Raw genomic sequence first — 17,423 nt, 5'->3', positions numbered from 1 at the left:
CATGCACCGAGCCCCTAGTTAAATATATAATTACATATTGTTTTTGTGATTAATCACTATGCTTTAATTATGTTCAATTTGTAACAATGAAAATACATCCTGCATATCAGATATTTACATTATGATTCATAACAGTAGCAAAATTACAGTTATGAAGTAGCAACGAAAATAATTTTATGGTTGGGGGTCACCACAACATGAGGAACTGTATTAAAGGGTCGTGGCATTAGGAAGGTTGAGAACCACTGGTCTAAAAGGAAAGCAACTTGTTCTAATTATCTCCTGTGTGCCACATGTGAAGCAGGGGTCTTCACACATCACTAGTTTTACCTCCAAAGTAAACAAAAAATTTACTTATTAAGAAACATATGACAGTGAAAACTTGTTATACTTACCCTAACAACGTACTGATAAATTATCACAAGACTGACGGCCATGGAAATGTTGGCAAGGAATGAGAGCATGAACAGATTCTTCAGCTCACGAATGAAGACCAAGAGAATTAAAAATGGAAGAAAGCAAAGCATATATATCCTTAGGTCAATACTTCTTCTCTCACATGGATTTGATGAATTGGTGCTATTCAAAACAAGCGCTTTACTCTCCAGGAATCCTTCATGAACCTACATAGGATTATTAAGAGAATAAGAAAGAGGGTGGGAAAAAATTTCCATCAACTTATAATCATAAAAGAAACTTATGATCTATACACTCAGTGATAAATTCCTTTACAATATTTACATTTTAAAAGATGCTCTAGTTTCCCAGAAATATATACATATGTATTAAATTTAAGGATATTAAAATAAGACACTCTTCTTTGCAAAATAATTTTTACCATACTATGAACAGAAAAATGACTAGAAAATGATGAGGGTAGATTTACTAACTCATTTTGAAGCTTTGTGACTAACCATGATGCTTCAAGATCCTGCAAAGGCTTAATCTGCTTCTGAGACCATCAAAAGAGGAGGCTTATTGTCTAGAATGGCCACTGGTATGCTACTTCAGCTTACTTTCTTCACAGCAGAAAGCTCCAAGTGCCTCTTAGAATGTACAGTAGCCCAAATAAAATTTAGAAATCATAGTAGCTTTAAAACTGTTGTAAAAATCAACTGTTTTTACATGATCATCATATCCATAAGTATTTATTAAGAATCCACTAAATTCATGCATGGCCATATGTTAGATAGTAGATAAATTTTTGTTAAAGAAAAAACCTTCTTTAAGATAAGTCAATTTTACCTTAAAATTTATTCAGCCACTTTTATAAACTAATATTCAGTTTTCAAAAGAGATACTATGGTTTATAGGATCCATGTATTAAAATGTGTCTCTGATTCAATTAATCACATAACCCAATTCACTAATATAGTAATGAAATGACAGAGAACTTTAAAAACAATTTTAAAAATTCACAGCAGAGACTGATCTTACCATAATTTAAATACCAGTGAAAATCTATTTGCCCCCAACACTGTACCCTCTTTTGAGCATAACTTATCAAGTTTCTGAATACATAAAATTTCAAGAACCAGATTCTATACTAATAAATAGCAAGTATTTTTATTTATTTATTTTTAAAATATATTTAAAATAATATTGATTTCAGAGAGGAAGGGAGAAGGAGAGAGAGATAGAAACATCAATGATGAGAAAGAATCATTGATTGGCTGCCTCCTGCACACCCCCTACTGGAGATGGAGCCTGCAACCCAGGCATATGCCCTTGGCCAGAATCGAACCTGGGACCCCTCAGTCCGCAGGCTGAAGCTCTATCCACTGAGCCAAGCCAGCAAGGGCGAATAGCAAGTATTTTTAATAGAGTACTTTCTATGTATCTATACAGCATCTCATTTAAATCTCAAAACAGCTCTCTGAGGTGGGTGGTAGTATTAATTTCAATTTATAGTTGAGGAAACTGAGGTTTATGGAGGGTAAAAAAAGCTTACATAATTTCAAGTCAGTAAGTGTTGGTTGGAGAATTCAAACCTAGGCTTGAGACTCCAGAATCTAGCTTGTAAGAGCTACATGTTGACCTGATAAAATGCTGCCGCCCTGCCCAAGTAGCCACCTGGCTTCCCCTCCAACATCTCTCTCTCTACATAGAATAAATATTAACAGGCCAACAAATCAGAAGTTCAGAACAGATTCTCATGTGATTAACAACTCAAGTGTTAAATTTAATTTTATACTTAATAATCCACAATAAACACCTAAAAATGTACAAATCATCTTCAACTACAGGGAATATATCTACTAGTTTTAAATTTTATAGGCAATTTCTTACTCATACTGGACTGTCAGGTTACACCATGCACCATTTAAGAAATGTATAGCTTACATTAATCTTGTAAGTGGCCATCAAAACTTTGTATTTTATTTTCTATCATTTGAAATAGAAGCTAAACTGGTAATCACAATACTTGGCTCTTAAGAAGATATTTTATTTGTTGACTCAATTTTCTCAGTAGCCAAATTATTTGGAGCCAAATACTTTTGCATCAAAGAAGTAACTCCAATAATCAGATTAGATCAGCCGTGGGCAAACTAAAAAAAAAAAAAAAAGACCGTACCCTTTTATGTAATGTTTACTTTGAATTTATATTAGTTCACACAAACACTCCATCCATGCTTTTGTTCTGGCCCTCCGGTCCAGTTTAAGAACCCGTTTGCCCACCCCTGGATTAGATATTGATGAAAGTTAGGTGCTAACAAGGATAGCTGGCAAGAGAAAAGCAGTTACATAACCAGTTTTAAAAATGGTTTTCTGAATCATGAGGTGCTTGGGAAACTGAAATTAATTCTATCACAAATATCTCATAATTTAGTATTCTTTGGCAGAACAATGATTATAAAAATTTTCAGGATTAAAAAATAAAATAAAAGTGTAGATACATACCTAGAGCAAGATTCAGGTAAACATTTGAGTCCTTTGGTGCCCTCTAGAGACAGAGATTGGCTATCTAATAGGACTTCCTATGATCTCACATGTTTACCAAAATGCAAAACACTGAAATAAATATTATAAAATAAAATTACTAAATTCAGTTGTTTCCAGTTAGAGCTCAAATTGACTAAAAATCACTACTTATTAACTTTTTTTCCAATTATTCAGTAATCTAATGGTTAAAATTCCAAAGCAGGTTATGTTTTTCAGCAAAGCTAAAATCAAAATCAAAGCCATAATACCCTACATTTGTATGCTGCTTAACAGTTTACAAAGGCTTTCACAACCCCTTTGTCAGCTGAACCTCACAATAAGGGAACAAGGGGAGCTTTTATTACTATTCCCATTTTACAAACAAGGAAACTGAGACTTGAGTAGGGATAAGGGGATCTTGCCCAATGAGTGCGTTAAAACTGAGGGAGCAGGGATTTGAATTCAGATCTTTTGACTCTTAAGTCCATACCAAATCTTTTTTTTTTTAATCTAATATCCCTTCCCAACTCTTCATTTCTCATAAGGCTCATATATACTATTTCATCTCTCTGAAATGTTCTAGAGTATCTTACAGTAAGAACCAAGAGGAGCTATAACCACAATGGACTAAATCATGGGGAGCATTATGGTTTTTCACCCCCCAATTGTCCACGGTGGTGTAATGAGACAGCCACATAGCAGCTGCAGAGCAGGAGGTTTACACATCTGCATAGCAACTAAACCCTTACTTCTTTAGTTTGATGAAATACTACACTTTCAATTTTATGTGGATTAAGGCGGTAATAATCTTACCGTTTTTAACTGTAACAGTAATAGTAATTGGTAAGGTTTGATCAACCTGTGTGTTGGTAAAGTTTGATCAAACTACCAGAGACTGCTATCAGATGTGAGAGAGCACCTCTGGAGAGTGTGGAAATCTCTGATGCTGCTGTTTCAGTGACCATCTGTCTGCTGTGCCGAGGTGACATGTTCATCATTCCTTTCCATTTTTCTCAAGTCTCAATGAACGTCTTTTTCCATGTTGCCCTTTATTTCTCACAAGGCCTTTCATCTTTCTATCCATAACAGGCATTCTTACCTCCCAGAGCATCACTTTTCTACCTGGTGTTCTAGCACACGTGCAAATGAGTTAATTTCTTCTATTTACCTTTGGAAGCAATTGATAGTATTTTGTAGGAGAACGTCACCAATCCTAAGCTTCAGATATTCATTTTATGTACTTTATATACTCTCTATGTCACACACACACACACACACACACACACACACACACAACTAAAATAAGACAGTGTTCTGTCCAGTGATGAGCAATGAATATACTGGGTGGCAGCTGTGTTAGACTTAAATTTCAACCTAATTTATATGATGTAGGGCACATTACTCACATATGGCAAGACTCAGTTTCCTCATTCATAAAATGAGCATAGTATTTACATTACATTACAGAGTAGTTGTAAAGATTAAATGATATGTCATAGCTTATAAATATAAAATTATAAGGCATCATTAGCATTATTCATAAACTCATATCAAGCTTTTTGGTTGCTCTCTTAGGAGATAAAAAAGATACAGTATACTACCATGTTGCACAATCCTAGAAAGGCATCATTTCCATTGTATTCTACATAAATGATTGGTAAGATGATATGTCTTATCAGTTCTTGACAATAAATAGCCTCTCAACTGAGTTAGTAGTACTAGAAAATTGCAACTTGTGAAGTTAACTACTTGCAAAATTAAAAGTACATCATCTATAATGAGTAATGCTAATGAAAGCATCAATTCTCTCTTTTATAAAAGGGGGTTTGATTCAATAAGCCTTTCCAACAATAGAAATCTAAGCCAGTGGCTTTAGCAAACTATGGCCCAAAGACCAAATCCAGCCTATTTTTGCAAATACAATTTTATTGAAATACAGCCATATCTATTTGCTTATGTAGTGTTGTTTACGGCTGAGTTGAGACAAAGGCCATATGGCCAGCAACACTGAAACACTGAAAATACTTATTATCTGGCCTTTTACAGAGAAGTTTGCCAATCCTTGGTCTAAATATAAAATAAAGTATTCTTTTTTTTTGGTGGTGTACTGTTTATTATTCTGTTCCTCCCCAGTTCCTCCTGCACGTAGGGGGCTCAAAATGTTAATGAAAAGATTTGTTATGATTTGGTATATGAAGTAAATCTTCTCTTCCATCCCACTTGCTTACTTATACTATATGACACATTTATCAGTTCTTTTCTTTTTTTTGTCAAACTACAGCGGGAAGGCTGGGGAGGGTTGGGGGGTGGGAAGGGGGGGTAAGAGATCAACCGAAGGACTTGTTTGCATGCATATAAGCATAACCAATGGGCATAAGACACTGGGGGATAGGGGAGGCCGGGAGAATGTCAAGGGGGGGAGGGGGGAGAAGGAGACATATGTAATACTCTTTGTAATACTTTAAGCAATAAAAAAATAAATAAATAAAGTATTCTTTATACTTAGAAAAATGAGTCAGATATACTTATATGTATATATACGGGTTCTTTAGAAAACAGTCACATTATAATTTTGCATTAAAATACCTAGAAGACAAGTACTACATATTACTATGTAAAATGCCTAGTAATGCACCATACACATGTGGATAATAAATTCTATTAATTAAAATAAAGAAAGAGCAGGGTGTAATGTAGGAATAATAAAGGCAAACTACCAGTGAAAGCACATAAAGAAATGTGCTCTGTCACTGTTTTGATAGAGGAGCTTTTTATTTCAGTGCTTTGCATATTTGTTCAAATCGACAGTCCCTATTAAGACTGCAAACCACTTCCTCTTAAAGCAAATATTTACATATGGAGAAAATTAAAGAACACTGTACACTCCTGGACATAGCATATTTTTAGACCATGGCAATAATTGTTGCATTTTAGTAATGTCCACTTTTGTACTTCACTCTTTAGGCCGCTGGCTAAAGCCTTATATATGTCTTTATAAAATATTAACGTAAAGAATATGCTCCCGAACATCTGTTATCTAAAATTTGAGTAGCTAAGACTCAGTAAATTATGTCCTGTTCTGATCCAAACGAACAAGCATTATTGATATAATGATAAGAAAAGTAAGATCAGCAATAGCAGAAATCCAACTAAAGAAAAATGTACAAAGAAACATAATTAATGAAAGAAACACATTTGCATATTTGGCCATGGCTTACTCAGAGGAAACATGATGCTATAATTATGGCATTGGAAGAAAATGATTTCAATAACTGGAGAAAAATACTTACTTGTTTCACATTTTCAGCTAAGAAGACAATATAAACACTACAGAATCCCAGCTGTGTTATCACCAGAAAAAAGTCAACCACACTCCTAAAAAGACAAACCCACAAATGAGTATTAACAAGAGCTGCTGAAATATCAATATGTATTTTCTTTTTAACTACTTAAAAACATAATAGTGTATATTCTTTTCACATCCTTAAAATAAAAATTAAAATATTTATTTTCTACAAAAAGCATACTGTTATGATCAGTATATCACTACAATTATTACTGAGCAAAAGAATGTTTCATTAAGTTAAAAGGCCAAAATTTTCCCATCACTTATTTCTGAAATTCAAGTTTGTGAGTATATACTTATAAAATGATTTAATGAAAACATTTCTTCTTTTAGATTAAGCACAACTCTTCTACTTCTCAAGATATTTTTCAGATTAACCCAGTGTATTTCCCAAGCCTCCCAGCTTCATGTCATTTGCAAATATCATGAGCATACTCTCTACTATCAAATCACTAATAATATGGAATAGGAGAGTACTAAGGTCATGGCCCTAATCATGCCATCGGAGACCTCTTCAATAGCTTAGCTCTGTTCTTATTTTCTAAAGAGATATCTATAAAATTCCAGCTACATAAAATAGCGTAGGAGGAAGGGAAAGGGATATCACCAAATTAGCATTCTTTGGGTATGGCAGTTGATCAAGTCACAAATTTGTCTACATGTTAATATATAGCCCATACTTCTCAATCTTTTTCATCCTCACCCGAGGATATTTTTATTGATTTTAGAGAGAGAGGAAGGGGGGGGGGGGGGATCAACGTGGAAGAGAAACATCAATCAGTTGCCTCCTGTATGTGCCCCAACTGGGGATCAAACTGGCAACTTAAGTATGTATCCTGAGCAGGATTCAAACCCACAACCTTTTTGGTGCACAGGACAACACTCAACCAACTGAACCACTAGGCCAGGCAATATTCTCAATTTTGTTCTGGGAACAATAAGTGACTACAATAGCATGCACCTAATAATTCACTATAGTCTCTCATCTGACCATCAATGTCAAGCTGTCAAATAATCTGATCTACCAATCTACAGACCCTCCTTCTGCCATTTGAAACTAAAAGAGCCCTTGCCTGTATCTTCATTCTGGCCCTATCTCTACAGTTCTCCATGGTTCTTCAGGTACCTCTTTTGGAAGTAATCTTGGTACCCTGAAATGAATTCAAGTTTCTTCTCTCTGATGAATTACATTTAAGTATTCCCCTTAAGGTCTCTTCATTCATCTTTGACTTTAGTATCCCACCAATAATCATTTCAACCACTTCTATGTGAAGCCATTCCTTTGATAGAAAAAACAGACACAGCTGCCTCTGGACTGGAGCAGGAGGAAGAAGATACAATTATTGGGGCAAATCCGTAGGGCCTGAAACTGTTTTCTTCCTTTTCCTACTCAGCATATCAAGAACTCTCAGCAGCTCATAAATACATCTAAACTCCTGAAAATCCCTAGAAAGGCCACATTTAACCATAAACCATTAACACTATTCTTTTTATTCTTTTAATTTTCACTGCACATATCATTTGTACCACACTTTGTTGATCTCCTATGCTTATTTTTCCAGGGCTGTATTCATCTCACTTTGATTAGCCATGTCCACCAATGATAGAGTTATATTTAACCAATAAGATAAGAATATCCTAAATGCATACTTCAGATGTCTTCTAAGCATGTAGCTAAACAGCATAATTTTCTTTGAAATAATGAGATCACAACTTTTTTCTTTTCCTTGAAAAATGATTGAACATGATTATATTATACTAGAGGCCCAATGCATGAAATTCATGCAAGAGTAGGCCTTCCATCCCCCAGCTTCCAGCACCGGCTTCCCTCTGGCACCCGGGACCTGGGCTTCCCTCGCAGCCCCGGCTTAATCCGGAAGGACATCTGGTCTAATTAGCATATTATGCTTTTATTAGTATAGAAGTTTGCCAGGTGCTTCATAAATATTATTTAAACTACTGTAGTAAGCTTGTGAAGCAAGTATTATTATAAACTCATTTGATAGTGAGAAAACTAAAACAAAATAATTTGTCCAGGGTCATAAAATTGAAAAATGGTAGAGTTGAGATCTGATCCCAAGTCTAACTTTAAAGATTATGTTTATTCCCCCAACTTTATCATACTTTTATTCATGTATAAATTAACAGCATTTATAGGTTAAAATACTTAAAATTAATGTAATTTCAATAACCAGATATTAATAATATAGCAAGCACTTACCGTCCCCATGCTGCTTGCTTCTGAAGACAACTCCAAGGACTTACTTCCATAGCAAAGCTCACAGTGTCACTATAGCCTAATGTTGACTTTTTAAACCTGTAATTTAATGACATACATGTATGTGAAAAAAAAATTCCAGTAGGTTCATAAATCCTTCCCTTTAAAAGACATAAGATAAATGGGAATTAATGACTATAGGGCTAGTCCCTGACAGTTTTTTTGAAATTTCAAGATCTGCATAAAGTATGTCTCATGAAATTTAAAAATTTTATCTGTCCTTATTACCAATATATTAGTTTTATCTATTGTTGAAGTTTATATATTTGTAGAATTCATATAACAATAGTTGTGCTTCACGGATTTAAATATTTCAATTACCTAAAAACATTGTTCATGCTTAAATTATTCCATTCTTAGAATAGCATTACTTAATACATCTGTACAGGGCTTTACAATATATTTTCACATAACCTATTTTCTTTAATCCTAAAAGTAGCCCCATGAGGTAGACATTATTTCCCCAAGTCCTCTTTCCCACTTTTCTTTCAAGTATACATTGTTATTTAAAAATCATATATGACTTGCCCACAGTTTTAAGAACATTTAAAACAACAAGAGTTAAAGATTAGAATATTAGTTTACTATTCCTAGCCAGTTTGGCTCAGTCAAGGGCCATGTTGTAGGCTCGATCCACAGCCCCATTAGGGCACGAGCAGGAGACAAGCAATCGACATGTCACTTTCACATCAATGTTTCTCTCTGTGTGTCTCTCCCCGTACCTTCCAATCTCTCTAAAAAAAAAAAAAAAAATCAATGGAAAAATATCCTTGGGTGAGGATTAACAACAATAACAAAGAATTTTAGTTTACTACAATAGACAATATTTGTTTTTTAAAAGTGGTCCATTGTAAAGTAGAAGCATTTCATGATAAAAGATAAAGAAAAAAGAATATGATTTTATGGACTATCTACCAATCCACTTATCAGCAAAGAACACTAAAGTCACTATACCCCAAACTGAATTACCAACAAATTGGAGATCATTACACTATAAGTAAAAACAGTACTGCTTCCTCCATTTCCCCATATATCTTTCCTGATTTTCTCATTTACACTAAATAAAAGAAACCTTTCTACGACCGATAGGGCAATATATTTATTTAATTTATTTTGAGAGAGAGAGAGAGAAAGAGAGAAACATCAATTTGTTGTTCCACTTACTTATGCATTCATTGATTGCTTCTTGTATGTGCCCTGACTGGAAATTGAACCTGCAACCTTGGTGTGTCAGGATGACATTGTAACTAACTGAGCTACCCAGCTAAGGCCAATAAGGCTATATTTCACTCTATCATTTTTTGTTAATCATCACCGGAAGATATTTTTTCCACTGATAATTAGAGAGAGTGGAAGGGAAAGAAGGAAGTGGAGGGGGGAGAAGGAGGGAGAGAAAAAAGAGAAGGAGATGGGGAGAGAGAGCATAAAAAAGAGAAACAAAGATGTGAGACACATTGATTGGTTGCCTCCCACAAGAGCCCCAACCAGGGCTGGGGATCGAACCTACAACCCAGGTACATGTCCTTGAAATCGGGTCCACAAGCGTTTGGTACGTGGGCCTTTGCTCTAACCACTATACAACATGGGCTAGAGCAAGGCTATATTTTAAAATAAGTAAATATATTCTGACCAGATTTCAACCATATGAAATGCTACCATTTTCCAAATTCATTATCTTAAACTTGTCTATATAACAGATTACAGGAAATACAACTGCTAGTTGCAAAGCAGTGTAGAAATGTAAGACTATTGCTTTAAATAATTACACAGGTTCAAAATAAACAGACTTAATGAATCCACATTTACCTCTGACAGAGAAAGTGACTGCAACGCACCAAAATGTGCATACAGTGAACAGAAATAATTCCTATAAACACAAGGCTGATTGGTCCAAGCTGTAGGGGAAAAATTATAAGGTTGACATATTTAAGTTTAACAAAATTTAAGTTGCCTTATATGCAATAAGACAACAAATTATGCATTTGCCAATAAATATTTGTTGGACAAAATGATTAAATATTTTTAATGGGAAAACTAATAAACTGGATACAGAAAGAATTCCAGTAATACTTAAATTACCACATATAATTCCATCTTATCAACTTGGCTGTCTAAACCTATGAATACAGAGTACAGCTAGATATGCAACAAAGTAGGACGGAATACATATTATTTAACATGAGACAGCAAGTCTATCAACTACCAGTGCCTCACCAAAATAATTACATGCAACTATGAATCATTATCTAAATCAGCAGTCGCCAACCTTTCGGACCTCACAGACCACCAGTGGTTCGCAGACCACCTGTTGGTGACCGCCGAATGACTAAAACAGCACTCTTATCAATCTGGGATTGTGGGCAATCCATTTCTTCTATAGACTGCTTACTGAGCACTTACTATGTGTGAGGAACTGTGCCTAGAAAATAATTATTTGAAAAAATGGTACATAAACTTCAAGTATTTATTACTAAAATTAAAGTTATTCTTGGGTTGCTGAGACACAGACAAAATATTGCCAAAGTTCATTTTATAATTAGAAAATTTTAAGTTTCTCTAAATTAGAGTGAACAAAGTCAAATGCAGAGAAAGATGATATTAAAATTGTTTTTTTTAGAAAACTAGTCATTTAAAAAAGGGTTAAATATAATTTCATTACTTCTTAAGTGAATTCTCTCCTATCTAGAGTCTCTGCAACAACTATAATAATTGGTTCTAATACTTAAATATTTGTTTTCAAAACATGTTATTCCTTTTAACTATTGTTCTTGAAATCTGAAAACTACATATTTTGTTCTGAATCTAAAAGACGATAAGTTCACTAATACAAATAATCTTCTCTATAGATAAATGTGCTGACATGTGTACACTGCTTACTAGTAAATCACTGAAAATCCAAGAATAATAAGATATAAACATACCTGTAAACTCAAATACTAGTTTAGGTTCTTTCTGTCAAATAATACATATTACTAATTAAGTAGAAATGAAAAGAGTAATTAACTGTCATTTTTGGTTAGATACTATTATCATAATTGGCATAACTTTATCAATACAATGGCTGAATGATTATTTGTCACCTGACCATGTTTTAGTTGACTAGGTCAGATGTTAATTTGTGGTAATCTTTGCTGTAAATGAAGACTGATAGCTGTGTGGCAACTACAGAGCACAATGATAATCTTACCACGATGCCTGCATTTTTTATGGCCAATGGAAGTCCTAAAAGGCCAGTTCCAATATTTCCTTTAAGAAGATGCATAAGAGTTTGTACAAATCTGAAAAGTAAAAGTTGTAAGATTTGAACATTTTAGAACAAAAGCTATTAAAATCACATGATCATGGTTTTAGCATTAGGAGATAACTAAAATTAATCTAGGCAAGGAATCAACATTTCCATTCAACCAGAAGTTAAATGGGCCAGAAGTCATATTTGGTTCAAGTCCATCTTTGCCATTTAAAAGTAAAATACAACTGACTGAATTTTTTAATAGTGGTTTTAATTTATTTTCCAAAAAAAAGAGTTCTCAACACTACCTAAGAACTTGACCAAATAAATAAAATAAAGAAAGAATAAAAATACAATAAAAGTAAAACACCTAGGATTATTATGGAGACTAAATGAGATATTTAATTAAAGTTATTTTTGTACATATCTATAATAATAAAAACATAATATGCTAATTAGACCAGATGTCCTTCTGGATGTCCTTCCTTCCAGACAAAGCCACAGCAGGCGGGGGCCAAGGCAGAGGCGGCAGAGGCCCCCAGCTGTGGCGGCAGGCAGGGGCTGGGGCCAAGACCCTTACACAAATTTCATGCATTGGGCCTCTAGTTAAAGTAATAAAGAAAAGGTAATTTTCTCGTAAGACTCTTTGCTGCTATAATATTCAGAACAATACTGAAGATTATATAGCTAGGTTGGTCAGATAGCAATTTACTGACATTGTCTATGTAATTATGGTACTGAACATATTTGATCTATGATGAACATAAGAGGAAGTTAATTAAAAGAAAAAACATACAAGTTTTAAAACAATGTGTATCATCAGGTAAGATAAATACTGGTTAACTTTTAGACTATGAACTCCCTAAGGCAGTGGTCAGCAAACTGCGACTCACGAGCCTCATGTGGCTCTTTGGTCCCTTGAGTGTGGCTCTTCCACAAAACACCGACTTCTGCGCAAGGGCCACGAAGTTTCAATCGCACTGTATGTGCGCGCCCGCACGTGGTATTTTGTGGAAGAGCCACACTCAAGGGGCCAAAGAGCAACATGTGGCTTGTAAGCCGCAGTTTGCTGACCACTGCCCTAAGGGGTTTCACCTGAGAAAAGTTTCCTCTTAACAGGCATTTGAAGGAGGTCTCTTGACCAAGAAAAAAATAAACTAGGAAGACTAGCACAAACTTTAAACTTAGGAAATAAAAATGCTTAAAATTTTTTAGTTTATGCTATTCTTTTCTTATCAATTAAAACATTACTTTGCTAAATCATTAATTACTCCTAGAATAAGAACTCACTCAAATCTATTAATGATAAAATAAGAAAAGCTTTAAAAAGTTCAACTGCGTAACGAAGGGTTTACTACCTACCTCCCACGATCTAACTCCTATTTCAGAAGCAACTTCTCTTAAAATTTATATCCTCTCAATCAGGTCTTCCTTCAAGATCCATAACCTGTGATATGTATCATCATTGGAGTAATTCCTATACACTGCTCTGTAATTTAGATGTATTTGTTTTTTCCCAAATAGACTATCAACACCTTGAGGACGGGAACTATGTCTTATCCATCTTTGTGTCTTCTGTACTATCTAGTAGGGCCCCTTGCCCATAGAAGATTACCAAGTATATACTGAATGAAAAGGAGACATGTAAACCATAACACTTACGAAATGCCCTCTTGATCATCAAGCTGGTAATGCTTCTGAACAGGTAGGAGCTCTTGCTCATGTTCTTCATCTGATGTCCCATCGAAATTCTGCTCATTTATTAAGGGCCTCATTACATCCATATCTTTAAAGAGAAAAACAAAGAACTCCACTATTATTTTTAAAAGTGGGATAAAGCTGGTATAAATTAATTTTTAAGTAGTACATACCACTGGTACTCATCTTTACTATTTCTACCGTAAGTTAATGCACATTAACATCCTGAGTTTTAGTATATTTAAAAATAAGAATCTAGACTTATTTGCTGGACATTTTGTTTGGACTAAGCAGTGCAAAATGAAAAGCATAAGTATTCAATGCAAAATGTTTTCTGCTTTGTCTACCTGAGGTTTACAGTAAAGATCATAGAATTACGAAAAATGTGAAGAAATAACAAAATGAATTTTTATCTCGTTAGCTGCAAATCATACTATATATACAAGTAATCATATTTTTAAATACTTAAAATTATAAGTCCATTCCAACCATTACATTTTTAGAACCAAAATTTGCACTTATATATAGCAATTTTTAGCATGATTTTGCTCCTTTTAGGGAGAAAAGCAACACTAGCCATCACTTTCTGTCCTGTTCTAGTAAAATTGACTAAATTCAGATTTATTGAGATGACTGTTATGCATTAGTAAAGTCTGAAGTACAGGATAGTTTAAGGACACAAAAGTTTGTTTCATTCAAATAAAATAAACCTACATAACAAAGAGCTGAGGCAAACAAAATGATTTAGTTGGGAATGACTGACATAACTATTAAAACTTTTTATTTTTGAATACTTTTAAATTTACATTAAATTTTCAAGAATAGTACAAAACTTCCATGTATCCTTTACAGACACCAATTTTTAACACCTTTCCTATCAGTTAGTAGAGAATGCATACAAGTAAAATTGACCATTACTAGTATAAAACGATGTGTTAAAAACTCTGTTATAGGGGGATGGAGGATGCTCTGGGACACTTAGGAGAGAGACTTAAGCCTGATTTGGAGTTAAGGAAGGTTGAGCCTGTAATTTTACACAGGATAGTCACTGAGAAAGTGGGATTTTAAAGAAGACCTGAGGAGGGGTGAGAGTGGACACTGTAGCTATCTCAGAGAAGAGCAATCAGGCAGTGGGAACAACAAAGGCAGATGCTCTAGCGATGTGGAGAGTCTGGTGTGTTTAAGTAGGAAGGAGGCCAGAGTAGCCAGAGAGGGGCGAGCAAGGGGAGTGCAGTGGGAGAGGAGATCAGAGCACTACAAAGAGCTGACGGTATACAGCCTTGTAGACCACACCAACGGACATGAAGGCCACTAGAGCAGTGTTGACCAGCAGACATACAATGTGAGCCACAAACATAATTTAAATTTTCTAATAACCATATTTCTTAAAAAAGGAAAACAGCAACAAGTGAAATTAGTAACGTATTTTATTTAATCCAATATATCTAAAGTATTATCATTTCAACATGTAATTAACATAAAAAATTATTAACAAGATATTTTACACTCTACTTTTCATCCTAAGTCCTGGAAATCCAGTGTATATTTTATATATACAGTCTATTTTAATTTGGACAAACCACATTTCAAATGCATATATGGCTAAAGGCTACCATACTAGACAACACCACAGTAGAGAGTTTTGTGCAGAGGAATGACATGATCTGATTAGATTTTAACCAGGATTTTTCTGGGCCTATCTCTGCATTGTGTCAAATGAGAGTAATAACTTCTACCTCACAGGGTTTCACGATAATGAAATGACATCATGCATATGAAGCATGGAGCCTAGCCCCTGGCACATAGTAATCAATAACTACTAGTTTCCTCCCCTTCTAATAAAATGATGTATTAGAAGCAAATTATGCTACATAGAATTTTTAAATGTAAAGCTTTGACCAGAAATTAATTTACTAATAATAGTAATTCTGAGCATTTATGAGCTAATACTGAAACTACAAAGATAAACAAAATGTGTTATGCCAGCCAGAAAGAAATAGATAATAGTAAAGGAGACAAATACTTTAAAAACCTAACATAATAAAAGCTTTAACAGTTAAAACATATGAAATAAAATCACACAAAGTAATTAAAAATCATAAAATCCAATTTGCATTATACATAAAGTCTATTATTTGCCAATGTCGTGCTGTAGTTTTTGGCCAAGTGCTGAATTGAAAACCTCTGAAAAATGCTATGTGATTACTGTAAGTAAAAGTTAACACTACTTTATAAAATACTATTAAACAATGGATGTCAAGCTACCTAGACCTAATTATTTCTATTTATACATGGAAAACTTATAAATGGACATAGCTTTAGTCAGTATTATAAACTATACTTTATACCCATATGTATACATTAGTGGTGCATACAATTGGAACATTCTTAAATTATGCAGTGCTTCTACGCTGTCTTATATTGTTCAGACAATTATTTCAACCTCAATTTCCTAAACTAAAGTCAAGCTGAATTTCCAGTTTTAATCAGAAAAATCACAATTTAGCAATATGTATTGAACCTTAAAATGTTTATCCTTTTCACCTGATAATTCCACTTCTGAAAAGCTAGTATATGGAGAAAAGAATTTCTGCACGAAGATGTTAATTGAAACATAACTTATGTTAAATATTTGGAAACAATCTAAACGTGCAACAGTCAGGAAATTGCTAAATTAACTACATAGTGCATCCACTATGTAAAGTATTACAGTATCATCTACACTAATAAAAGAGAAACATGGCAATTAGCGTACGACTTCTACCCTTCCCATTGGCTAATCAGCATATCCTTATGCAAATTAACTGTCAGCCAAGATGGCAGCCGGCAGCCATGCACTGAAGCGAACAGGGAGGCTTGCTTGCTCCAGTGATGGCGAACTCCAATATTCCCCGCCTGACTTGCCGGCCTCTCAGCTGCAACTCTAAGCAACTATGTAACAAATATAGAAGCTAAACAAAACGCCAGAAACCTGCGTTAGTCAGCCGGGCTTCAGCCAGCCGGACCGCAACATTGTATCAAATACAGAAGGAAAAACAAAGGCCAGAAACCGGCTTTCAGCAGCCGAGGCCTCAGAGCTAAAGCTGGCCAAGAATAAAATTTTTAAAAAAAAGAAAAAAAGGAGCGGTAGGGAGCTTCAGTCACCAGCCAGCTGGAAAACGGCCCTCAGCCCCTCACCCAGACTGGCCAGGCACCCCAGTGGGGACCCCCACCCTGATCCAGGACACCCTTCAGGGCAAACCAGCCGGCCCCCACCCGTGCACTAGGCCTCTATTCTATATAGTAAAAGGGTAATATGCCTCCCAGCACCGGGATCAGCATGACAGGGGGCAGTGCCCAAACCCCCTGATCGCCCTGCGGCTCTATGTGTGACAAGGGGCGGGGCCACAACCTCCCCATCCGCCCTGCTCTGTTCGTGACAGGGGAAGGCACCCCAACCCCCTGATCAGCCCTGCTCTGTGCCTGATAGCGGGGAGCTCCCCAACCCCCTGATCGCCCTGTGGCTCTGTGTGTGACATGGTGCAGCACCCTAACCCCCTGATTGGCCCTGCTCTGTGTGTGACAGGGTGCAGTGCCCCAAGCCCCTGATCGGCCCTGCTCTGTGGGTGATAAAGGGCAGCGCCCCAACCCCACCCCCCCCCACAGGACCTTCTCTGTGACGGGGTAGAGCCATAACCTCCCCATCGGCCCTGCCCTGAGTGTGACAGTGGTGGTGCCCCAACCCCCTGGTCCGCCCTGCTCTGTGTGTGACAGGGGTCGGTGCCCCAACTCCCCTATTGGCCCTACTCTGTGACAGGGGGCAGCGCCACAACCCCCCAATCTGCCCTGCTCTGTGTGTGACAGGGGTCGGTGCCCCAACTCCCCTATCGGCCCTACTTTGTGAGTGACGGGGGGAGCTCCTCAACACCCTGATTGGCCCTGCTGTGTGACAGGGGGAGCTCCTCAACCCC

The 17,423-nt window shown here is 35.8% G+C and overlaps 1 protein-coding gene across 4 annotated transcripts in view; it reads right to left on the bottom strand.

The window, feature by feature from the left end:
• SLC36A4 (solute carrier family 36 member 4) overlaps positions 1-17,423 on the bottom strand; it is a 53,610-nt gene that overhangs the window by 32,441 nt on the left and 3,746 nt on the right. For 2 of the 4 annotated variants that reach the window (XM_070425871.1, XM_070425873.1), the window contains exons 2-7: positions 13,438-13,561; positions 11,734-11,824; positions 10,353-10,441; positions 8,490-8,585; positions 6,213-6,297; positions 396-623 (exon numbers count right to left, since the gene is read on the bottom strand). In XM_070425871.1, the coding sequence (XP_070281972.1) occupies positions 396-623; positions 6,213-6,297; positions 8,490-8,585; positions 10,353-10,441; positions 11,734-11,824; positions 13,438-13,561 (713 nt within the window). Of the gene's footprint in view, positions 1-395; positions 624-6,212; positions 6,298-8,489; positions 8,586-10,352; positions 10,442-11,733; positions 11,825-13,437; positions 13,562-17,423 lie in introns of those variants that run through there. The other 2 variants (XM_070425874.1, XM_070425872.1) reach the window with 2 other exon arrangements.

Source organism: Myotis yumanensis, unplaced genomic scaffold (assembly GCF_028538775.1).
Source record: "Myotis yumanensis isolate MYYU_CA2020_CCGP unplaced genomic scaffold, mMyoYum1.0.hap1 SCAF_10, whole genome shotgun sequence".
Classification (NCBI taxonomy): Eukaryota; Metazoa; Chordata; class Mammalia; order Chiroptera; family Vespertilionidae; genus Myotis; species Myotis yumanensis.
Note: the sequence above shows the minus strand (reverse complement) of the source record. Positions and strands in the feature narration are given on the sequence as shown.